This window comes from Theropithecus gelada, chromosome 1 (assembly GCF_003255815.1).
Source record: "Theropithecus gelada isolate Dixy chromosome 1, Tgel_1.0, whole genome shotgun sequence".
In the NCBI taxonomy this organism is placed as follows: domain Eukaryota; kingdom Metazoa; phylum Chordata; class Mammalia; order Primates; family Cercopithecidae; genus Theropithecus; species Theropithecus gelada.
This window is the reverse complement of record NC_037668.1, coordinates 161825286-161850913: the sequence shown is the minus strand read 5'-3', so window position 1 is coordinate 161850913 and position 25628 is coordinate 161825286. Positions and strand designations below refer to the sequence as shown.

Here is a 25628-nt window from a genome sequence, read left to right as displayed (position 1 = left end):
TGGTAAGTTAATGAGAGCTATTTCTCAAGAATGAGATTAATAGAGATTTTAACTTTCTACTCTATATATTTATGTATTAAGTTTCTAAAAAAACACGTGTATTACCTTTTTTTTTTTTTTTTTTTTGAGATGGAGTCTTACTGTGTCACCAGGTTGGAGTGCAGTTGTGCGATTTCAGCTCACTGCAACCTCTGCCTCCCGGGTTCAAGCGATTCTCCTGCCTCAGCCTCCCGAGTAGCTGGGACTACAGGCGTGTGCCACCACGCCTAGCTAATTTTTGTATTTTTGGTAGAGACGAGGTTTCACCACGTTGGCCAGGATGATTTTGATCTCTTGACTTTGTGATCCCCCTGCCTAGGCCTCCCAAAGTGCTGGAATTACTGTCGTGAGCCACCGCGCCCCGCCACGTGTATTACTTTTATAACCAGGGGGAAAAGGTAAAAGCATTCAAAAGGGAAAATAAGGGACAATGTTAATAATGAAGCGGGGATGAGACTGCTGATTGCGACCTCCAACTAACCCTCCTGAATTTTGTCATGAGCTTGAATTACTTTTCCAATATACAGATTTGCTTTAAGAAATCAAAGAAACGTCCCCAAAGCTCAATCTCACTTCTTCAAGTAAAAATAAACTAACAAATCCTTCTACATTGCATGCTTAGGAAAAGTACAGTTTATTACTAAATTAAATATATACATGGTTTGGGAGATTTACTCATTAAGAAAACACTTTGGTAAGAATAAATTGAGCGTTTACTGAATGGTAGTCTCAGTTCCAGCGGCCCTCCCGCTTATTACCTCATTTGATTTAAAAACAAACACAAAACGTTATGAAAGCCAGCTTCAAGGCATTCCTTTGAAGGGAAGGGACTCCCCGACCCAGCGCCTCCCCCGTCACGTGACCCTGTGACCCGGAGCAGCCATCTTAGGCATCGCCTCATAGAAGAACTACATCTTCCAGAACCCTCGCGCCCTGCGTCGTGCTGGCACTTTTACCGGCCGGGCCTTAGAGCGGAGCCTGTAGCCGGGCGCCATCTTTGACGCTGGCAGTCTTGGTTTTCTGCTGGTGCTGCTGCTGGGAGGACGACGGACGGCAGCGGCCAAGCAAGAAGAAAGACGTGGCAGCAAGCGGGAGTCGGGGATAGTGTCATCGGTTCGGTAAAGTTTCTGTTCTCTGGTAACTAGACCCGTTTTTTTGATTCCCGGGTGGCTTGGGGCCGGGGAGGTGGGGGAGAGGGCGAGGGGAGTGGCAGCGGCCTCCCCTCGCCCCTGGGTCGCGGCCTATCCCGGGAAGTCAGAGCGGATCCTCCAGCTTCGCCGTAACGACCCCTCCCCCCCACCTCCCGGCCGCGGCCCTCGCCGGGGCGGGCTGGGAGCCCCAGGCTCCAGCTCACTTTTCCCATCCTCCCCACCCCCACCCCCCTTCACCCCACCCCCACGGCGCCTGCTCCTTTCCCTGCCAACCTTTCTCCCCTCCCCCACATCCGGTGTTCGCTAATCTGGGGGAGCCCGGAGCAGCCCCCGAAAGCCGACTGTTCCCCCGAATCCGAAGAGAGAACTGACACTAGATTGCTTTCTTCAGGGCAACAGTTTCTCGAGTTGAGCGGACCCTCACTGCCTAAATCAATCAGACAGAGTGCCGGGCGCTGAATTTACCTACTCTCATTCCTCTCCAGGGTCCCACTACTTTGGAGCTTGTCTCAAACTCCACATACAGAAAGCCACCGACCTTATTCCGGTATCCTACACCCATTCCCCACCCTCATTACACTCCCACCCCTGGCCCTCAGCGTCGGAGTCAAGAGCAACAGGGACACTTCCGTTCTCCTTGTAGGATTGGTGAAACCGTAATGAAGAACACCCCTAAACTCCCATAATCGGTGCGGATTCCTATGGGGAAGGCCTATATTGTTGACATCTTCCAGGCCTTGGTTCTGGACCTTGAGAAGGAGGCTGTGGAACTAGAGATAGCGATGCTTTTTAGGGTAAATGTATGTAGGTATTGGGGGAAGGGGAGGGATCAAGCGAAAAGAAATGGAAGTGGTTTAAAGTTCATATTTCACTTTTTGCTATCCCTATAGCGTCCAACTTGTGAGTTACTTATAGGCTGTAAAAGCTTCTCCAGTCTAAAAATATCTGAAAACTAAACTTGAATTAACTCTTGATACAAATAGTACTTTGAAAATGCAGCATTTAACCTTGTTTTAAAATTTTATTCTCAAAGCATTTTTTTCCAGCCAGTTACATTTTTAAAAGGTTGTATTACTTTTAGTTAGAACTGAAAGGGCTCAACTAGCATTTGCTGTGACCAGTATGCGGAGTCTGTGTTGGCTTTCCAGAATTGACTTTTTGGGTTGTATTGGCAAATCACAGTCCTAAATGATGAATGTTGAATGATGCACTATGTTTTTGTTTAAAAGAGATTTCCTGAAAATAGTTAATTTCAGAATTAAGGGAAATTGATGTCGCTATCATGAGGCATCATAAAAATATATATTTTAAAAGGCGAAGGCATTTCAAGCAGATATAGTTCTTGATGAAGCAGAAAGACCATGGATCTGGGATTTGGAAGACCTGGCTACTAGCTGCTACTAACCAACTCTGTGACTCTGGGAAAGGGGGACTCAGTTCTTAACTTCTGTAACATGAGGACACTGGACTATTTGAATTCAGAACTTAGAAAATTGGAAGGGACCTTAAAGCCCTCTAAGAAAGAGTTCGGGAATGTTCTCCATTGCTGCCACTTTTCTTCCAAAAATAACCGGGCTTGGAAGTTATTGGTCCAGTGGGAATTTGATTCCCCATAGAAATTGGAGAAAAGGTAATGCAAGTAGAGAGGGACAGCTGTATTTCTGCTTGAGTTATAAACCCTCTAACGGATTCTGGTACGAATTGTGGAGACATAAAGAGAATGAGTGTATGTACTTTAAGTGTACCAGTTTCCTCACTCTCTCCTGGCAGAAGATGCAGCACTTTTAGTGATTCTGGGATTCTGGGATGTGTTCCTATTAATTCTAATACAGATGAAGAAGATGTGGTAGAGGAAAAGATGGTAGCGGAAGGAGTGAATAAAGAGGCCAAACAGCCTGCTAAAAAGAAAAGAAAGAAGGGTTTGCGAATTAAGGGGAAAAGGCGTCGAAAAAAATTGATTCTTGCCAAGAAGTTTAGTAAGGATTTGGGATCTGGGAGGCCTGTTGCAGATGCCCCTGCTTTGTTAGCTTCCAATGACGCTGAGCAGGATGAAGAAAGTCTTTTTGAGAGCAATATAGAAAAACAGATCTATCTGCCTAGTACTAGAGCCAAGACCTCCATTGTGTGGCACTTCTTTCATGTTGACCCCCAGTACACCTGGCGGGCTATTTGTAACCTCTGTGAGAAAAGCGTCAGCAGGGGTAAACCAGGTAGCCATCTTGGTACATCTACTCTTCAGCGACATCTGCAAGCAAGGCATTCACCTCATTGGACCAGGGCCAACAAGTTTGGAGTTACTAGTGGAGAGGAGGACTTTACCTTGGATGTATCTTTATCTCCCTCTTCTGGAAGCAATGGAAGCTTTGAATATATTCCTACTGATCCATTAGATGATAATAGAATGGGTAAGAAGCATGATAAATCAGCATCTGATGCCCTAAGGGCAGAAAGAGGGAGATTTCTCATCAAAAGTAACATTGTCAAGCATGCTTTAATTCCTGGAACTAGAGCCAAGACATCTGCCGTTTGGAATTTTTTTTACACTGATCCTCAGCACATCTCAAGAGCTGTGTGTAATATATGTAAAAGAAGTGTGAGCCGGGGTAGGCCAGGGTCCCACTTAGGGACTTCAACACTTCAACGACACTTGCAAGCCACACATCCTATCCATTGGGCTGTTGCCAACAAAGACAGTGGTGCTGTTGCAAATGGATTAGATGAAGCTGAGACTGAGAGAAGTGATCTCTTGAGTGATGCCTTGCATGGAGAAAAGTCTACAGGCAGCCAAGATTTAACAGCTGAGGACCTTAGTGACTCTGATTCAGATGAACCTATGTTAGAGGTTGAAAATAGATCTGAAAGTCCTATTCCCGTTGCAGAGCAAGGCACTCTGATGCATGCGCAGGATAGAGAAACAACATGTGGAAATCCAGTCTCAAGTCAAATAAGTCAAGCAATTATCCAAATGATTGTGGAGGATATGCATCCTTACAACTACTTCTCAACACCAGCCTTTCAGAGGTTCATGCAGATTGTGGCCCCTGATTATAGGTTGCCATCAGAGACTTACTTTTTCACTAAGGCTGTACCTCAGTTATATGATTGTGTCAGAGAAAAAATTTTCTTAACTTTAGAGAATGTTCAAAGCCAAAAAATACACCTGACTGTTGACATATGGACCCATGACCCATCCACTGACTATTTTATTGTGACTGTACACTGGGTTTCTTTGGAAACTGCATCTTTTCTCAATAATGGCAGGATCCCCGATTTTAGAAAGTGGGCAGTGCTTTGTGTTACAGGTTTGGCTAAAGACTGTTTGATAACCAATATTTTACAAGAATTAAATGACCAGATTGGTCTGTGGCTTTCTCCAAATTTCCTTATCCCTAGCTTCATTGTTTCTGACAATTCCTCTAATGTGGTACATGCAATCAAAGATGGTGGTTTTACCCATGTGCCATGCTTCCTGCATTGTTTAAATATGGTCATTCAGGACTTTTTCTGTGAGCACAAAAGCATTGAGAATATGTTAGTGGCTGCTAGGAAAACCTGTCATCATTTTAGTCATTCGGTCAAGGCCCGTCAGATACTGCAAGAGTTCCAAAATGATCACCAACTTCCATGGAAGAATTTGAAGCAGGATGAAACTGGCCATTGGATTTCTACTTTTTATATGTTAAAGTGGCTCTTGGAGCATTGCTACTCAGTTCACCATAGTCTTGGTAGAGCCAGTGGAGTTGTGCTCACCTCCCTTCAGTGGACTCTAATGACTTATGTTTGTGATATTCTTACACCATTTGAGGAGGCTACCCAGAAAGTGAGCGTGAAGACCGCAGGATTGAATCAGGTGCTACCCCTAATCCATCATCTACTCCTTTCCTTGCAGAAACTCAGAGAAGATTTTCAAGTCAGAGGTATTACTCAGGCCCTCAATCTGGTGGATAGTTTATCTCTGAAACTTGAAACGGATACCCTACTAAGTGCCATGCTTAAATCCAAGCCCTGTATCTTGGCTACTTTGTTAGACCCTTGCTTTAAAAACAGTTTGGAAGACTTTTTTCCTCAAGGTGCTGATTTAGAAACTTATAAGCAGTTCCTTGCAGAAGAGGTCTGTAATTATATGGAATCTTCACCAGAGATCTGCCAAATTCCAACTTCAGAAGTTTCTTGTCCCTCAGTTACAGTAGGAACTGATTCATTTACCTCATCTCTAAAAGAAGGCACCTCCAATTCAGGTTCTGTCGATAGCTCAGCTGTAGACAGTTGTGCCCTTGGAAGCAAAAGCTTCATGTTCCCTTCTGCTGTAGCAGTTGTGGATGAGTACTTCAAAGAGAAGTATTCAGAACTCTCAGGAGGTGATGATCCTTTAATTTACTGGCAGAGGAAGATAAGCATATGGCCAGCTTTGACCCAGGTTGCCATCCAGTATCTAAGTTGCCCCATGTGTAGTTGGCAATCTGAATGTATCTTTACTAAAAATAGCCACTTTCATCCAAAACAGATCATGAGCCTGGACTTTGACAATATAGAACAACTAATGTTTCTGAAAATGAACTTGAAAAATGTTAACTACGATTATTCTACATTGGTTCTGAGCTGGGATCCTGAGAATGAAGTTGTTCAAAGCAATGAAAAAGAAATACTGCCTTAATTTCTTTTTCTCCGTTTAAAATGGGCAACTTTTTGCTGTGTTACTGTATCTTAATAGCTATAGTTGTTAAATATAATCATTATCTTTATAAACACATCTGGGGAAACCTGAAATCACAAAAGGGCTGAAAATTCCTCAGAGGCAATATAATTTTGATAAAATGAAGATTAAAAATTTCATAGCTATAACTCATTGTCGCTAGCACTTGAAAATTTTGCTTATACCAATGAGAGAGAAAAGATATTTTTAATTAAAAAAAATATAGTGCAGCATTGAAAGGCCTTAGGCTTTCTGCCTGGTAGATTGAACTAGTAATTGGTTTTAAGTAAAATTTCCCCCACCATGGGAAATTGTATTGCTCTGAAACCAACGAAATGAGAAAGAAGTACTCTAGGCTGGCATTCCTCCTGCCTCTGTTTTTCTGTTTCCTTAAAAACCCTGATGCTTAATTACAACTTGGCAAAAAGAAAACCCGTGAAATTGTTTTATATTTGGAAATTTCTAATTGCCTCCTCATACTGGTCAGCTTTATAATTTCAAATTGTCGAGTATGATAGTGTTACCCTTTATATTTAGAATTGGATCTTACATAAAAGGGAAATATTAGAAAACAATTAGGAAAATATACTTTTAGTCTTTGAAATACCTGTTTTAACCTTTACAAAATATTATAAAAATAACAAGGATGGTGTAGGTACTTTCAAATGATTTATGGGTAAAAACAGACTAAAACGTTTGCAAGAATTGGAAAAGATTGAATGGGAATTGTAATGAGAGCCCTTTGAACATGCTTGGAAAAACCCAGTAGATATTTCCCCAAAATTGTTTCTGTAATTTTAGGTAATCTTTTTAAAAACATACTTAATGACCCATAATACTGTATTAACTGTGCGGTTGTTTCGGCCATTGAATTCTTAATGAAAACTAACAGGTCGGTATTTTTATGTGTTAGGAATCATTGGTGAAATGAGTGAATTGATCTCATTTTAAGATCCCTTTTTACTCTGAAAGTATGTTTCTGTGATTGAGTAGGAGGCCAGAAAATGATGACTTTAGTAAAAGTCTATTAAAAGTTTCAGACTGAATAACTAATGTGAGATCCCAATTTTTCCTTTTTTTCATTTTAGATTTGGGGATATTCCCTGCCCAAAAAATTCCTGGAAAATTGACTAGTATTAAGTGTGAGTAAAAGGTGTCCACTTTTTTTTTAAGTTTTGACTTTAGTTTTGTCTTGGATAGTATTTGGCAAGATTTAGCCTAGAAATTATGTAGTATTTATTACATGAGAATCAAAATTGCTTTGTTACTGGGCTGGTTTCAAAGTTTAGAACTCATTTCTATGTATCAAAATAAGGGTTTTTGTTTTTGTTTTTGATTTTTTTTTTTTTTTTTTTTTGAAATTCTTAAATGGTAAATACGCCATTGTGAAGTGAAATCTCAACTCCAAAAGTTTACCCTTTTACTAACTGGAGTAAATATATACTTACAAAGTCTTTAGGTGTAGCCATTAGTAGTAAAGAATTTGGACCTAGGCTGCGTAAGCAAGCCTTTCCAGGGCCACTATTTAATGGCAAACCAGTGACACTGGTGTTGATACAAAATAAGAAATAAATTTTCCCTTAGATAAAGCTTTCTGTGTTTTGACAGTGCCAGTTTAGAATGGCTATAATGCTGCTCTGCCTTCTACACCTTGCTGCACCACTCTGTAGTTACTCTATTACCATACGTTTCTATCTTTTTTGGTTAAACACTCCCTGATGATGATGATGGATTTATATACATACATCCATATTACACATATTGATATATGTGTAAGGATTTACCTTCGTCTTTATTTTGTGGGCTGGGCAAAATTTAGTGTAACAATAAGTTCATGATACTTTGGTATAAGAGTAAGTTCTTTATTTTTATAATGAACCCAAATCTAAAGTCTTTTATAGTGCATTTTAAAAGGGGAAACTTACCCAAATGTTATATTTCTATACATTTGTGTATATATGTGTGTGTGTGTATAAGCCAGTTAGTATATATCTGTACGTATATTATATACATAAAACACTATATTTTTACATACAAGTATGCTTTTATTATACAGATAATAAAGATGGGGGAAGGTTTCTGTTTTTTTCTTAATAGGTGAAGAAATCTTGAAGACCAGAAATTGGATCTTACTGAAAAACTGATGGTTTTTTTTTGTTTTTTTTTTAAATTACATTGTTCAGCTATGGAAGATGGATTTTTTTTTTCATGATCCTTTGACTCTCAAGTTCATCTTTAAATGAACTCTTTTTTTGTTTTTGTTTTTGAGGAGATAACTAACCCTAGCTGTCTCCAGTCTGACAAAGGTTATTTGAATGGACTTTATCTCCCAGTAGTTGGGAGATGTTTTAAAAACACATGCTGTGTTTGAATTGTGGCTGAGAGGTTTTCTTGGCAGTGTGAAGAGGAAAATTTTTTCTGCCTCATTATTATTAATTCATGGATTGAGTGTTGGTTCGACCTACAGGCGTAATAGATTGGAAGTCAGTGAAGACACAGACGTTCCTGTGAGAACAACCAGCTAATGTAAGTGGGGGAAGCAGGCATTTTTGTCATGAAAGGAGTGAACATTCTTGTCATTTAAGGCATAATTTTCATGGATCAGTAAGAAATTAAAAGGTCATTGTTCAGATATTTTTGCTTGTACATAATTGTTTACAAACTTTTAGTTTTTGAATGGAAACATATTTTTTTCTTTCTTTTTTTTTTTTTTTGGAGACGGAGTTTTACTCTTGTCCCCCAGGCTGGAGTGCAATGGCGCAATCTTGGCTCACTGCAACCTCCTCCTCCTGGGTTCAAGCAGTTCTCCTGCCTCAGCCTCCTGAGTAGCTGGGATTATAGGCACGCACCACTACACTCAACTAATTTTTGTATTGTTAGTGGAGATGAAGTTCCACCATGTTGGGCCAGGCTGATCTGGAATTCCTGACCTCGGGTGATCCACCAGCCTCAGCCTCCCAAAGTGCTGGGATTACAGGCCTGAGCCACTGCCCCTGGCCCATATTTTTTCTTTCTTTGTTTTGATAATATATGTACATTGTAAAAAAGGTAAAAACAGTATAGCCAAAGTGAAATCCTCCTGTAATTCCATCTTCTTGGAGAAAAGCACTGGGTTATTTTGTTTCGTTTTGAAACAGGGTCTTGTGCTCTTGTCACCGAGGCTGGAGTGCAGTGGCATGATCATAGCTCACTGCAATGTCGAACTCCTGGGCTCAAGAGATCCTATTGCTGAAGCCTCCTGAGTAGCTGGGACTACAGGTGCGCACCACTGTACCTGGCTACTTTTTAAAACTTTTTATAGAGATGGAGTCTCCTTGTGTTGCCCAGGCCAGTCTCAAACTCCTAGGTTCAAGCAGTCTTCCTGCCTTGGCCAACCAAAGTGTTGGGATTAAAGGCGTGAGCCACCACGCCTGGCCTCCCATTCCTTTTTAAATAACGATTCTAGATGATTTTATAATTAAGTTCCAGTAATAAACTCTCATTGGGATTTTGTCTTGAACTACATTCGATGTGTGCATTGTTTTGGGGAGAAGTAATTTGTTTAATCCTTTACTCTATTTATTCATTCTCCAGGTCTTCTGTGCCTTAGTAGTTTCATAGTTTTTTGGTTTTGTTTTTAATTTAATGTGAGTCTTGCATACTTCTTCATTTTCTTCTTGTATATCTTTTTATTGTGAATTGTCTCTTCCTGTATATCTTTTTACTGTGAATGGTACTGTGTCATCATCTGAATGATTATTGCTGGTATGAAGGATATTTACTGCTTCTTGTAGATCTTATATTTTTATTATTTTCAGTTTGTTTTAGTTGATAGATTTTCTAGTTTGCAAGCACGTAATCTGCAGGTTCTGGATTTTTTTTTTTTTTTTGCCTCATCTTTTTTTTTTTTTTTTTTTTTTTGAGATGGAGTGTTGCTCTTGTTGCCCAGACTGGAGTGCAATGGTGCTATCTCGGTTCGTTGGAACCTCTGCTTCCTGGGTTCAAGTGATTCTCCTGTCTCAGCCTTCCAAATAGCTGAGATTACAGGCACATGCCACCATGCCCAGCTAATTTTTGTATTTTTAGTAGCGATGGGGTTTCATCATATTGGCCAGGCTGGTCTCAAACTCCTGACCTCAGGTGATCCGCCCACCTCAGCCTCCTAAAATGCTGGGATTACAGGCGTGAGCCATTGTGCCCGGCCTGTCTCATCTTTTTAATATATGTTTGTAATTTATGCCTTTTTTTCCTTTGGAAAAGATTGAGTAAATGTCCTATTCATCAGATATCAAGAAATATTCATTACTGATTTCAAGATGTAGTATTGAGGAAATCACAGAATCAGAATACCCACTTCTGATACAGTAGTGAATTTTTTTTTTTTTTTTTTTTTTTTGAGACAGAGTCTCGCTCTGTTACCCAGGCTGTTGGGGCGATCTTGGCTCACTGCAACCTCTGCCTCCCGGCTGCTTCAGCCTCCTGAGTAGCTGGGACTACAGGTGCCCGCCACCACGCTCGGCTAATTTTTTGTATTTTTAGTAGAGATGGGGTTTCACCATGTTGGCCAGGTTGGTCTCGAACTTCTGACCTCGTGATCTGCCTGCCTCAGCCTTTCAGAGTGCTGGGATTACAGGCGTGAGCCACCGTGCCTGGCCAGAATCAAGTTTTAGTACAAAGAAAGCATTTCCCAAGCAATGAGTCTCAAAGGAAAAAAATAGAAGAGTAATGTAATTAAACTTTCCTTCAAAGAAAGGACAGAAACATATCTCTTATGGTAAGTTTCGAAAGATCAGTATTTCATGGTCCCATAATATGTGTTTGTTTTACATGATGTACTTAAATAATGCAAATGTATGAAGCAGGGATCTGTGGCAATCCAAATTCATCCACCAGAACTCCATCGTTGGTTTTTTGTGTCAGTGGAAACACCTTCTGGAATTGCAGGTGCAGATACTGCCTCATCTAAATAGAACTGTCTTTGTCAGCCACAAGCTTATCACCCAGTGTGTATCCAACTTCTGCTTCTAGGTCATCTTCATTGAATTCTGGGCCACCATAACTGCGACTCAGTGCTTCTTGGATTTCATTTGCATCTTCCATCATGTCCACTACCTGGTCTTGTAAATTCTCAATCTGGTCAGTTTTCACTTACTTGTATGCCTTCATTTCCCCTGCTCCCAGTTTCATTGCATCAGCTGTGGTCTTGGTATCCTTCAATGACTGGATGGTGTAATTGACTTGTTCCATGTTGAATGACTGTTGGGTGCGATTCTCCTGCTGCTGCTCATACATCCGCTTTTGTTTTAAAACTCGCAAGGCTTTCTGCGTAACGGTATTCTTTGCAGGACCCCCTCTCATCTTAATCTGGTCCTTACACTTCACTAGCTCAGTATCCAATCTAGAAATCTTCTTGTCAGTGGATTCTGCCCTGCTGTCCACCATGCCAATGCGGTCATTCAGGCTGGGCGGCGGAGCTTTAATTTCACTTTCCTGAAGAATCAGTTCATCTTGAGCAGCTGTGAAGAAACCCAAACACCTTTTTTTCTTTCTTTTTTTTTTTTTTGTCTCGCTCTGTCACCAGGCTGGAGTGCAGTGGCGTGATCTCAGCTCACTGCAGCCTCTGCCTTCCGGGTTTAAGTGATTCTCCTGCCTCAGCCTCCTGAGTAGCTGGGATTACAGGCATCTGCCATCATGCCCAGCTAATTTTTGTATTTTTTAGTAGAGATTAGGTTTCACCATGTTGGCCAGGTTGGTCTCAAACTCCTGGGCTCAAGTGATCAGCCCGCCTGGGCTTCCCAAAGTGCTGGGATTATAGGCATGAGCCACTGTGCCCGGCCTAACACCTTTTTTTCTTAATGCATATACTAGAACATCAGGAACAGTGTTGAAAGATGGTGAAGACAGTTGAATGGGTGTCCTTTTTTCATTTATCTTGAGTTAGTTTACCTCTAGTGTTTTACCATATTGCATATGCTGATGATTTCTGGTGATTATGTGCATTTATGCTGGGAAGTACCTTATAGTTTACCAAGTTTTTATTGAGTGGATATTGTACTTCAGGTTCCTTTCTGTGTTTTTTTTTTTTTTTTTTTTTTTTTTTGAGACGGAGTCTCGCTCTGTCGCCCGGGCTGGAGTGCAGTGGCCGGATCTCAGCTCACTGCAAGCTCCGCCTCCCGGGTTCACGCCATTCTCCGGCCTCAGCCTCCCGAGTAGCTGGGACTACAGACGCCCGCCACCTCGCCCGGCTAGTTTTTTGTATTTCTTAATAGAGACGGGGTTTCACCATGTTAGCCAGGATGGTCTCGATCTCCTGACCTCGTGATCCGCCCGTCTCGGCCTCCCAAAGTGCTGGGATTACAGGCTTGAGCCACCGCGCCCGGCCTTTTTTTTTTTTTAAAGCTATTTTAATAGTTTAAAAAAGACAACTTCAAATACTTTTCTTCACTTTTTAACCATTTTTTCTTTTTTGAAGTCTTTCAAAAATTACTACAGAATTTTGTTTTTTGTTTTTTACCCCTTTTACTCTATTAAATATAATGAGTTTCCTAATGTTAACCCATTCCTAGTCCCAGAATAAACCTGTTTGATTATGTAGTGTTATTTTTATTTATTTTATTTTAATTTTTATTTAGAGATGGGATCTCACTGTGTTGCCCAGGCTGGTATCAAACTCCTAGCCTCAAGTCAGTAATCCTCCCAAAGCTATGGGATTACAGGCATGAGCTACCATACCTGACCATGTTACTATTTTAATATACAGCTAGTTCAATTTGCTAATGCTTTATTTAGGATTTTTTATCTATCATAAATCAGATGTCCAAAGCAGCTGTTTTAAACATTTTTAAAATTTTTATTTATTTAGAGACAGTGTCTTGCTCTGTTGCCCAGGCTGGAATACAGTGATGTGATCATAGCTCAGTGCAGCGTCAAACTCCTTCAAGTCTTCCTCCAGCATCAGCTCCCTGAGTAGCTGGGATTACAAACGTGACTCACTATGCCTGGCTATTGGTAAAAATATTATGACTGTTTTTTGAGTTTGTAATGTATGTGGCACAAAGTTTTGTTTTGTCTTGCTTTTTTTTTTTTTTTTAAGAGATAGAGTCTTGCTGAAGTGCAGTGATGTGATCATAGCTCACTGCAGTCTTAAACTCCTGGGCTCAGGTAATCCTTCCAGCTCAGCCTCCTGAGTAGCTAGGACCACAGATGCATGGACCACGCCCAGCTAAATTTTTTCTTTTGGGAGGGAGACATGGTCTCACTATGTTGCCCAGGCGTATTTATTTATTTTTCGAAAGAGGGTCTTGCCCTATTGCCTAGACCAGAGTGCAGTGGTGCAGTCACAACTCACTGCAGCCTCGACCTCTTGGGCTCAAGCAGTCCTTCTGCCTCAGCCTCCCAAGTAGCTGGGAGTAAAGACATATGCCGCCATACCTGGCTAATTTTTAAATTTATTGTAGAAACTGGGTCTCACTATGTTGCCCAGGCTGGTCTTGAACTTCTGGGTTCAAGCAGTCCTCCTGTCTCGACCTCCCAAAGTGCTGGCATTACAGGTGTGAGCCACCGTGCCTGGCCTGTTTTTTTTTTTCCTACTTTCATTGAGTACATTTTTGTAAATTCTTTTTCTTAGAATACTTTCTTATTTTTCAAAAGTATGAGTACATAGGTGGTATAGAGCTATCTGTGAAATGTAATTTGAAATTTTAAACTTAAAGGTCATAGTCTCCTTTAAATTCTGGATGAATAGCATTTTGTCTTTTGGCATGTAGAGATTCAGATGAGAAGTCTAATAATGTCAAGTCTGATTTTCTTTGTTGTCAATCTGATTTTTCCTGGAAGTTTGTATGATTTTGTCTTTACCATTGGAATTCAAAAATTTCACCATGTCTATGTATAGCAGAGATGTCTTTAAAGAAAAGTTCTGCCTGGCATTTGATGAGCCCCTTTAATGTGAAGACTCAAGTCCATCAAATTTAGGGAAATGTTCTTATATTGTTTCTTTCGTAATCTCTACAAATTCCATTCCTTTTTTGAATTTCTATTTATAGAAATTGAGTTTTCTGGAATTATTTTCATTTCATATACAATTTCCCTCTTAGTGACATACGTTGGCATTTTTGCTTTGGATTCGTGGAGATGTCCTGTCAGTAATCTCTTGTAATTCAGTTACTATGTTTTTCATCAGTGTGTATTCTGTTCTTTCCTCTACTGAAATCTATTTTTGAAGGTAGGGGCTAGAAATTTGAGTCTTCATCTTCGTCGTCGTCATCGCAGTCGTCATCTTTTTCTTCTTCATTATTACTATTATTTTATTTACTTTTTTGAGAAGGCGTTTCTCCCTTGTTGCTCAGGCTGGAGTGCAATGGCACAATCTTGGCTCACTGCAACTTCCACCTCCCGGGTTCAGGTGATTCTCCTGCCTCAGCCTCCCAAGTAGCTGGAATTACAGGCATGAGCCACCACACCCAGCCTGAGTTTTCTTATTTTTTAAGCTTTGTTTTTTTCTTACTCTTTTTTTTTTTTTTTTTGAGACGGAGTCTCGCTCTGTCTCCCAGGCTGGAGTGCAGTGGCGTGATCTCGGTTCACTGCAACCTCTACCTCCAGGGTTCAAATGATTCTTTTGCCTCAGCCTCCCGAGTAACTGGGACAATAGGCGCACACCACCGCGCCCGGCTAATTTTTTATATTTTTAGTAGACACGGTGTTTTACCATTTTGGCCAGACTGGTCTCGAACTCCTGACCTCGTGATCTGCCCGTCTCTGAAATCCCAGGTTGCTGGGATTACTGAGCCACTGCACCCAGCCCCACTCCTTTTTCATAGTGGTATGTTCATTTGTAGCAATGCTATATCCTTTAAAACTTGCTGAGCGCATGAGGATTTTAAAATAATATCTCCTTTTTCCTACATTAACTTCTAGAGAGTGGGTTGAGAAGGTCCTGTTATTTTTCTTGGCTTCATATTTTCAAGCAGTTATTTTCTGTTGAAAAGTAACCAGGTTAACTGGGTGTGGTGGCTCATGCCTGTAATCCTAGCACTTTGTGAGGCTGAGGCGGGCAGATCACTTGAGGTCAGGAGTTCGAGACCAATCTGGCCAACATGGTGAAACCCTGTCTCTACTAAAAATACAAAAATTAGCCAGGTGTAGTGGCAGGTGCTTGTAATTCCAGCTACTCAGGAGGCTGAGGCGGGAGAATTGCTTGAACCCAGGAGGTGGAGGTTGCAGTAAGTCAAGATCATGCCACTGCACTCCAGCTTGGGCAACAAAGCGAAACTTTGTCTCAAAAAAAAAAAAAAAAGTAACTGGGTTTTTCTTGGCAACCTGGATACTTTTTTTTTCCTTTTAAACTTAAGAAATGTATGAATGTGCATCTTTGTTTTGTGTTTTTGCATGGGATGGTATTTATTATAAAGTAATTGGAGCATCATTTAAAAGCTGGAGTGGATTTTTTTGTTTTTGTTTTTTTTAGAGATGAGGTCTCTGTTGCCCTGTTCTTGAACTCCTGGCCTCTAGTGATCCTCTTGCCTTGGCCTCTCAAAGTGCTATGGTTATAGGCAAGAGCCACTGCACCTCGCCTTGCCGTTTTCTTGAGTAGCAATTATATTTGTTTCTTCCCTAGTGAAAGTTACAGAAGCTTAGTGTATGAAGATGATATATAAAGAAACTTTTCTTTTTTTCTTTATCTCTTACTTTTTCTTGTTTTACATTGTAGCTCTTAGATCTGGTTTTTTTTTTTTTTTTTTTGAGATGGAGTCTTGCCCAGGCAAGGCTGGAGTGCAGTGGCACGATCTCAGCTCACTGCAACCTCCACCTCTGGGGTTTACGCCATTCTCCTGCCTCAGCCTCCCGAGTAGCTGGGACCGCAGGCGCCCGGCTAATTTTTTGTATTTTTAGTAGAGACAGGGTTTCACTGGGTCAGCCAGGATGGTCTTGAGCTCTTGACCTTGTGGTCTGCCCACCTTGGCCTCCCAAAGTGCTGGGATTACAGTTGTGAGCCACTACACCCGGCCAGCTCTTAGATCTTATGAAGGAGTTTTTATCTGTTGAAACATTAGTAAGGGAGTGTTATCTACTCAGGATTCCATTTCTCCACACTCCGCCCAACTTTGGGGCTCTTTGCAGAAGCTGATTTGAAAATTAGTTGTGGACCAGATGGCTCACGCCTGTAATCCCAGCACTTTGAGAGGCTGAGGCCGGTGGATCACCTGAGGTCAGGAGTTCCAGACCAGCCTGGCCACCTTGGTGAAACCCTATCTCTACTAAAAATACAAAAATAAATTATCAGGGTGTGGTGGTAGGCACCTGTAATCCCATCAACTTGGGAGGCTGAGGCAAGAGAATCGCTTGAAACCAGAAGGTGGAGGTTGCAGTGAGCCGAGGTTGCACCACTGCGCTCCAGCAGCCTGGGTAGAAGAGTGAAACTCTGTCTCAAAAAAAGAAAAAAAATTAGCCAGGTGTGGTGGTGGGCACCTGTAATTCCAGCTACTTGGAAGGCTGAGGCAGGAGAATTGCTTGAACCCAGGAGGCAGAGGTTGCAGTCAGCTGAGATCGTGCCATTGTACTTCAGCCTGGGCAACAAGAGCAAAACTTGAAACTCCATCTCCAAAAAAATAAATAAATAAATAAAATTCATTGCCAAAAAATTGTAAATTCTGCTGTGTCTTTGCATTTCATAGCTACCATTTTATTGTTTCAGTTACTTTGTTGCTGGTCTTTCTGAAACCGGTAACAGTTTCAAATATGTTCTTTGGAATGTTGATATCATGAGTGAAATTGACCTCTAAGCCTTTTATTCCCCTTCATAACTTTTTTTTTTTTTTTTTTTTTTTGGAGACAGAATCTTGCTCTGTTGCTTAGTCTGGAGTGCAGTGGCAAGATGGTGGCTCACTGCAACCTCTGCCCCCTGGGTTCAAGCGGTTCTTGTGCCTCAGCCTCCCGAGTAGCTGGGACTACAGGTGTGGGCTACCACGCCTGGCTAATTTTTTGCATTTTCAGTAGAGACGGGGTTTCGCCATGTTGGCCAGGCTGGTCTTGAACTCCTGACCTCAAATGACTTTTTATTATTATTAAACTTTTTCCTTTGTTGCATATACGTCTGCAAATTATTCAGATAGCCTTTTTTTTTTTTTGGACAGATCTCACTGTCACCCAGGCTGGAGTGCAGTAGTGTGTTCTTGGTTCATTGCAACCTCCATCTCCTGTGTTCAAGTGATTCTCCCACCTCAGCCTCCTGACTTGCTGGGACTACAGTTGTGTGCCACCATGCCTGGCTAATTTTTGTATTTTTTGGTAGAGATGCGGTTTCACCTTGTTGGCCAGGCTGGTCTTGAACTACTGACCTCAAGTGATCCACCCACCTTGGCCTCCCAAGGTGTTGGGATTACAAGTGTGAGCCACCACACTGGGCCTTAACTTTTATTTTAAATTCAGGGGTGCATGTGCAGGATGTGCAGGTGTTACACAGGTAAATGTATGTCGTGAGGGTTTGTTGTACAGATTATTTCATCACCCAGGTTTTAAGCCTCGTATCCATTAGTTATTTTTCCTGGTCCTCTTCCTCCTCCCGCCTTCTGCCTTCTGATAGGCTCCAGCATTTGTTGTTCCCCTCTATGTCCATGTGTTCTCAGCATTTAGCTCCCACTTACAAGTGAGAACATGCTGTATTTGGTTTCCTGTTTCTGCGTTAGTTTGCTAAGGATAATAGCCTCTGGCTCCATTCATGTCCCTGCAAAGGACATGATTTTGTTCCTTTTCATTGGCTGCATACTATTCCATGTTTTGTGATTTTTCAGACTTCTGTCTTGTTGCTTCCCATCCTCACCAGCATTTAGTGCTTTTGGTATTTTGGATTTTAGCCATTTTTATTTTTTATTATTATTATTTTTTGAGACAGAGTCTCACTCTGTTGTCCAGGCTGGAGTATAGTGGCACAATCTTGGCTCACTGCAGCCTCTGCCTCCCAGGTTCAAATGATTCTCCTGTCTCTGCATCCTGAGTAGCTGGGATTACAGGTGTGTGCTACCATGGCCAGCTAATTTTTGTATTTTTAGTAGAGACGGAGTCTCACCATGTTTGCCAAGCCCATCTTGAACTCCTGACCTCAGATGACCCACCTGCCTCGGCCTCCCAAAGTGCTGGGATTACAGGTGTGAGCCACTGTGCCTGAATGGACTTTAGCCATTAGAAAAGGAATTTGCAGTCCCTAATGACGTATGATGTTGGGCAAGGTTTCAAATGCTTATTTTCCATCTGTATACCTTCTTTGGTGAGGTACCTGTTCAGATCTTTTGCCTTTTTGAATTGGGGGGTTGTTTTCTTATTTTCGAGTTTCAAGGGTTATATATTTTGTGTATCAGACCTTATCACTTATGTTTTGCAAATATTTTCTCCCAGCCTATGACTTTTTCCTTGTTTCCTTCTTAAAGCTTCTTAACAGACCTTTCACAGAGCAGACCTTTTTTAATTTTAGTGAACTCCAATTTAATGGGGTTTTTGTTTTTTTCAGATGGAGTTTCGCTCTTGTTGCGCAGGCTGGAGTGCAGTGGCGTGATCTCGGCTCACTGCAACCTCCGCCTCCTGTATTCAGGTGATTCTCTTGCCTCAGCTTCTCCAGTAGCTGGGATTACAGGCATTCGTCACCATGCCCGGCTAAATTTTAATGGTTTTTATTGAAATCCAATTTATTGGTTTTCTTTTATATTTAAGTTGTTATCCATTTTATTTTTGTGAAAAGTGTAAAGTCTGTGTCTAGAATTATTTTTTTATATGTGGGTATCCATTTGTTCCAGTAACATGTTGAAAAGACTATCCTTTGCTCCTTTGTCAAAGGTCATTTGACTATGCTTGTAATCTGTATTAGTTCCTAGGACTTCCATAACAAAGTATCACAAACTGGGTAGCTACAGAAGTTTGTTGTCTCACAATTCTGAAGGTGAGATGTCCAAAACGATTTCAGCAGGGCCATTCTCCCTCTGAAGCCTGTAGAGGAATGATCCTTCCTTACCCCTTCTGGCTTCTGGTGTTTGTTGGCAATCCTTGGCATTCCTTGGTTTGTAGATGCATCACTCCAGCCACATGGTCATCTTCTCCTTGTGTATCTTCTCATCACGTCCCCTCTGTAGATGTCTGTCTTTCGTTTTGAGCTGGCAACATTTTTTGCTAAGATGGTTGCCTGAATCTAGTCACACACCTAATCTCCAACAAACTGTTGCCCACCCGTACCCTTTTCTCTACAGAGCATACATTCTTGTTTTTTTTTGCAATATGGATAGAGTGAGAATTTTCTAAATTTTCAAGTTCAGATTCTTTATTCCTTTTTGCTTGATAGTTCTTGCCTCAATATATTTCTCTCCTTGCATTTCACTATAAGCAGCAGGAAAAGCCCAGTCTGTTCCTTCCACACTTTGCTTAGAAATCTCCTCAGCTAAAACCCAAGTTCATTGCTTCCAAGTTCTGCCTTCTGCGCAACAGAACACAATTCTAAGTTCTCTGTCACTTTATAACAAGAATAACCTTTCCTGCCGGGCACAGTGGTTCACACCTGTAATCCCAGCACTTTGGGAGGCCGAGGTGGGTGGATCACCTGAGGTCAGAAGTTTGAGACCAGCCTGGCCAACATGGTGAAACCCTGTCTCTACTAAAAATACAAAAATTAGGCCGGGCGCGGTGGCTCAAGCCTGTAATCCCAGCACTTTGGGAGGCCGAGACGGGCGGATCACGAGGTCAGGAGATCGAGACCATCCTGGCTAAAATGGTGAAACCCCGTCTCTACTAAAAAATACAAAAAACTAGCCGGGTGAGGCGGCGGGCGCCTGTAGTCCCAGCTACTCGGGAGGCTGAGGCAGGAGAATGGCCTGAATCCGGGAGGCGGAGCTTGCAGTGAGCTGAGATCCGGCCACTGTACTCCAGCCTGGGCAACAGAGCAAGACTCCGTCTCAAAAAAAAAAAAAAAAAAAAAAAAAATTAGCCATACGTGGTGGTGCAAGCCTGTAATTTCAGCTACTTGGGAGACAGGCAGGAGAATTGCTTGAACCTGGGAGGCGGAGGTTGCAGTGAGCCAAGATGGCGCCATTGCACTCCAGCCTGGGTAACAGAGCAAGACTCCATCTAAAAAAAAAAAAAAAAAAGCCTGTCCTCCACTTTCCAATAACTCGATCCTCATTTCTGACTGAAACCTCACCATAAGTACCTTAAGCACCTTTAATGCTCACATGCTTTAGCAGCAGTTTCTTCTCGGCCTTTTATCAAGCACCTCAAAAGTCTTCCAGCCTCTACCTGTGACCCAATAACAAAGCTACTTACATATTTTTAGATTTTTTTGTTTTTGTTTTTTTACGGCAGCATTCACTTTCTGGTATGAAACTCTAATGGCTGTATATTGTCACATTATGTGAATATACTGTAATTTTTTTTATTATTATTTATTTTTGAAATGGAGTCTCACTCTGTTGCCCAGGCTGGAGTGCAGTGCGTGATCTCGGCTCACTGCAACCTCCACCTCCCAGGTTCAAGAAGTTTCCCTGCCTCAAGCTTCTGAGTAGCTGGGACTACAGGTGTGTGCCACCACACCTGGCTAATTTTTGTATTTTTAGTAGAGATGGGGTTTCACCATGTTGCCCAGGCTGTTCTCAAACTCCTCACCTCAAGTGATCCACCAACTTCTACCTCCCAAAGTGCTGGGATTATAGGCATGAGCCACCGTGCCTGGCCATATATCATAATTTTTAAAAACAGTCTCCAGTTTTTGAACAGTTAGGTTTCTAGATATTATTTCATTATTTTTTTCCTTTCCTTTTTTTTTTGAGACAGTGTCTCGCTCTGTTGCCCAAACTGGAGTGCGATGGTGCAATCTTGGCTCACTGCAACCTCTGCCTCCTGGGTTCAAGTGATTCTTGTGCCTCAGCTCCCCCAAGTAACTGGGATCACAGGTGTGCGCCACCACAGCCAGCTAAATTTTTTTCTGTTTTTTAAGAGGTGGGGTTTTGTCATGTTGTCCAGGCTGGTTGGTCTCAAACTCCGGACTCAAGTGATCTGCCCACCTCGGCCTCCCAGAGTACTGGGATTATAGGCATGAGCCACTGCACCTGGCCTATTTCATTATTAAAAGAAGATTGTGGGCCGGGCGCGGTGGCTCAAGCCTGTAATCCCAGCACTTTAGGAGGCCGAGACGGGCGGATCACGAGGTCAGGAGATCGAGACCATCCTGGCTAACACGGTGAAACCCCGTCTCTACTAAAAATACAAAAAACTAGCCGGGCGAGGTGGCGGGCGCCTGTAGTCCCAGCTACTCGGGAGGCTGAGGCAGGAGAATGGCGTAAACCCAGGAGGCGGAGCTTGCAGTGAGCTGAGATCCGGCCACTGCACTCCAGCCCGGGCGACACAGCAAGACTCCATCTCAAAAAAAAAAAAAAAAAAGATTGTGATAACATTTCTTGTGCATTGTTACCTTTAATACTTTTACCTTATAATAAATTCTAGAAATTGAATTGTTTGTCCAAGGGTATGTAAACTTTAAACATTTGGGTACGTGTTTAGTATCAGACTGTTACTCCTAATCTGGGTTGTTAACATCAAGGCGCCTTTTCATCATGGCATACCATTCTTGCATTAAGAATTATTAGTGGGAGATATGATTGAATTTGACTAATTGATTTCAAGTTGTAGATCACTGTTTCTGAAACCTGATCTTATGGTGTATATAAGTTTGTGGAAACCCCTTCCATATTCTTGTATGTGCTCTTGTTATATGCTTTTGCAGAAGCTTGCTTGGACGTTTTAGTGTGGAGATCAGGGTATGCCGTGGACTAGGGGAGAAAATATTTGTTGTTTTGTGGACTTACTATTATGGAAAGCCCCGAAGACTTCTTTTGCTTCTTGTTTGTAATTGGTGTACAGCTCTAGTCATCTTCATTAATGTAAGCTAGATCTGTAAATGCTTTCAGAAGTAATTGTTTCGTCAGTTATTCTAGCTAAACAGGGTTTTCTCACCTAGTTATGATTATATACTTTTGAAATAAAAATGCTTGTGAAAATATTTGAACTTTTTCATTTAGATGAAACATTCTACTTTGATACATTTTGTTAGCAAGTATCTTGTGTTAGTAACCTAAGTCCCATTAATAATCTAAAATGTATGTAGTGTTTTGAGACTTTCAAATTATACATATATGTATAATGTAGATCAGGCTGGGCGGGATGGCTCACAGATGTATTCCCAGCATTTTGGGAGGCCAAGGGAGGAGGATTGCTTGAGGCAGGGGTTCAAGACCAGACTGAACAACATAGCAAGATCCTGTCTTTACAAAAAAATTTTTTTAAAAAATTAGGTGGGCGTAGTGGCATGTGCCTATAGTCCTAGATACTTGGGGGAGGCTGAGGTGGGAGAATCCCTTGAGCCCAGGAGTTCAGTGTTGCAGTGAGCTATGATCACATCATTGCACTCCAACCTGGGCAACAGAGTGAAACACTGTCTCTAAAAAGAGTTAAAAATAAAATGTAGATCTTTAGTTAACAATGCTTATTTACAATGCTGTAATCGTGTAATAAGCATCATAGAGAATATAAAAGAACAGCATGGCCTTTCTAGCCAAAATTTTACGTTGCAGATGGGAATGTACAGTATTCACAATCAGTGTGTTTACAAGGCTCTGTATAAGCAAGTTTGTATTAATAAAATTTGATTCTAGCAATGTGATCTCATTAGCCATGGTGATTTGAAGGAGGAAGAATTTACCTGAAATATTTTCATTCATTGTCTCCTCATTTTAGGTTTACAGTTTAAAGACAGTTTCTGTGATTGAGTTGTCATTTGGAAGATTAAACTCATTTCACGAGGACTTGGAGCCTGGTCCTTGCTTTGAGGAAGCAGTGGCTTGTTTCAAGAAGCCACTTCTGATCTAAGAATCTACCCAGCATGCCTAATCAAGGAGAAGACTGCTATTTTTTTTTCTATTCTACATGTACCAAAGTAAGAATTGACATCTTTAAATTAGTTCTTTCTACAATTTGCTTAATAGAATTGGATAAGATTTTCCCAACATTTTAAGTTGTTTTTAGTATATATATATTTTTTGCCCAGCTGTTTATTATTGGCTGTCAGTTTTTTAAAGGATAATGTATTTAGAATAATTCATTGTTTTTTTCTCTTCATTTTATATATAACTAATTTTCCCATCTTCTACAAAAGTGAAAAGGCGCGTGGCATGCAGTCATCATTCAGTGTTCACAGTTAATCTGTTCAGGGTGGCTTTGGAAATGGGGGCACTTTGACCTATGCCTTACTAACTGATTTTATATACTTTATATTAAATGAGTGAGTGAATTGTGTTGTACTTCCAGAAACTGTCATGGGTTGAATTTGACTTCTATCTTCTCCCAGATTTCCTGCTGAGTACTGAGAATATAGAGCCATCTTTGACAAAACTTCTGTTTATCTTTGTCAAAACTTCTGTTTTTCTGCTTGATTCTTTTGCAGCTCTGTTTACGTATACCTATTGCTTTCTGTGATTTTATGACTAATTCTATAAATGTATATGTTACAAAAGTTTGTTCTTCAGTCATCTTGATTTTTTTTGTTTTTTTTTTTGAGACCGAGTCTGCTTCTCCACCCAGGCTGGAGTGCAGTGGCACAATCTTGGCTCACTGCAACCTCTGCCTCCCGGGTTCAAGCCATTCTCCTGTCTCAGCCTCCCAAGTAGCTGGGATTACTGGCGCCTGCCACCACGCCCAGCTACTTTTTGTAGTTTTAGTCAAGATGGGATTTCACTGTGTTGGCCAGGCTTGTCTCAAACTCCTGACCTCGTGATCTGCCCGCCTCGGTCTCCCACAGTTCTGGAATTACAGGCATGAGCCACCATGCCCGGTGATACTATGTTTTAAACGATGAGTTTTGAGCAAAGCTATGATAATTTTATCTTACCTATAGCAGTTTGCACAACAGTAGCATTTTATTTCAGATATTACATTGCATAAAGTATGCAGTGAAGCACAGTTATATTGTATATATGTTAATTATATTTAAATTCTGTTTACTTTCTGATTTACATCACAAGCTAGAGTTACACAAATCAGTATGTCAGTTTTGAAGATGAACTGTAAAATATATTTTTAAAGAGTATCTAACACTCCTACTTGTCTTTTTCAACCCTTTGTCTCAGCTTGTGTCACTCATGCCAGATCAAATGAAGGGTACTGTCAAGAAATAGGTTATAGGAAAGAATAAATTTGTTGCTCTCAGTTTGTTCCTGTCATTCCATCTCCATTGTTTTCTACCTTACCTATCCTTTCTTACTCATTTATGCTTATCTAAATTCCAGGAGCTCTTGTTATGGGTATTTTACCTAGGGTGTATTTCAGTGCTACAGTTTTTTTCTGTGTTCTCTGTTTACAGGGCGACAGCTGCCCATTCCGTCACTGTGAAGCTGCACTAGGAAATGAAACTGTTTGCACATTATGGCAAGAAGGGCGCTGTTTTCGACAGGTGTGCAGGTTTCGGCACATGGAGATTGATGTAAGTTTTTGATTTCTGTTAATAAGTAGTCTGGGGACCTGGTGGGCCAATAAAAAACATAGGGACAAAAGTGACTTCTAAAAAATATATTAAGGCTGGGTGCGGTGGCTCATGCCTGTAATTCCAGCACTTTGGGAGGCCGAGGTGGGCAGAACGAGGTCAGGAGATGAAGACTATCCTAGCCAACACGGTGAAACCCCATCTCTACTAAAAATACAAAGATTAGCTGGGTGTGGTGGCGTGTGTCTATAATTCCAGCTACTTAGAGGCTGAGGCAGGAGAATCAGTTGAACCAGGGAGTTGGAGGTTCCAGTGAGCTGAGATTGCACCACTGCGCTCCAGCCTGGTGACAGAGCAACATTCCATCTCAAAAAATATATATGTGTGGCCGGGCGCGGTGGCTCAAGCCTGTAATCCCAGCACTTTGGGAGGCCGAGACGGGTGGATCACGAGGTCAGGAGATCGAGACCATCCTGGTGAACATGGTGAAACCCCGTCTCTACTAAAAAAATACAAAAAACTAGCCGGGCGAGGTGGCGGCGCCTGTAGTCCCAGCTACTCGGGAGGCTGAGGCAGGAGAATGGCGTGAACCCGGGAGGCGGAGCTTGCAGTGAGCTGAGATCCGGCCACTGCAACTCCAGCCCGGGAGACAGAGCGAGACTCCGTCTCAAAAAAAAAAAAAAAAAAAAAAAAAAAGAAAAAAAAATATATATATGTGTATATATATACACACAAACACGTGTGTATATACACACACACGTATATACACACATATACATATGTATATATACACATATGTGAATATGTGTATGTGTATATGAATATATGTGTGTATATGTGCATATATACATGTGTATATACACGTGTGTGTATATATATGTATCTGTATATATATGTATATGTACGCATACATATGCGTGTGTATATACATATATACACGTGTGTGTGTGTATATAAAAAACTTAAGAATTTTATATATTTTGTTATAGATACGGGATTTCGCTATGTTGCCCAGTCTGGTCTCAAACTCCCAGGCTCAAGCTATCCTTACGCCTCTGCCTCCCAAAGTCCTGGGATTACAGACGTGAGCCATCGTGTCTAGCCAATTTTTATTTTTTTTAATGATCCAGTGAAATTCCCAACATTACTAATGTTCACTTAATGTCTAAATGATATAAGCATAAATTGATATAATTTTTCTGGAGGATAGTTTGGTACTATCTAAGCTTTAAAAATACATATGCATATTTGGAGAGTATCT

The 25628-nt window shown here is 41.3% G+C and overlaps 2 protein-coding genes and 1 pseudogene across 12 annotated transcripts in view; 2 read left to right on the top strand and 1 right to left on the bottom strand.

Moving 5' to 3' along the window:
• The first annotated feature begins 663 nt into the window (after positions 1 to 663).
• The window catches only part of ZC3H11A (zinc finger CCCH-type containing 11A), a 59938-nt gene continuing 34973 nt past the window's right edge, over positions 664 to 25628 (top strand). For 2 of the 11 annotated variants that reach the window (XM_025378563.1, XM_025378528.1), the window contains exons 1-6: positions 664 to 1157; positions 1676 to 1879; positions 6972 to 7025; positions 8351 to 8409; positions 22627 to 22825; positions 24248 to 24367. In XM_025378563.1, the coding sequence (XP_025234348.1) occupies positions 22772 to 22825; positions 24248 to 24367 (174 nt within the window). In that variant the 5' untranslated portion in view covers positions 664 to 1157; positions 1676 to 1879; positions 6972 to 7025; positions 8351 to 8409; positions 22627 to 22771. Of the gene's footprint in view, positions 1177 to 1675; positions 1985 to 6971; positions 7026 to 7980; positions 8410 to 20343; positions 20412 to 22489; positions 22826 to 24247; positions 24368 to 25628 lie in introns of those variants that run through there. The other 9 variants (XM_025378520.1, XM_025378503.1, XM_025378499.1 and 6 more) reach the window with 9 other exon arrangements.
• ZBED6 (zinc finger BED-type containing 6) lies at positions 1978 to 24367 on the top strand. The gene is made up of 3 exons (XM_025378484.1): positions 1978 to 8409; positions 22627 to 22825; positions 24248 to 24367. Exon 1 carries the CDS (start codon positions 2911 to 2913, stop codon positions 5842 to 5844), a length of 2934 nt encoding a protein of 977 aa, XP_025234269.1. The 5' UTR covers positions 1978 to 2910; the 3' UTR covers positions 5845 to 8409; positions 22627 to 22825; positions 24248 to 24367.
• LOC112631333 lies at positions 10699 to 11862 on the bottom strand (annotated as a pseudogene).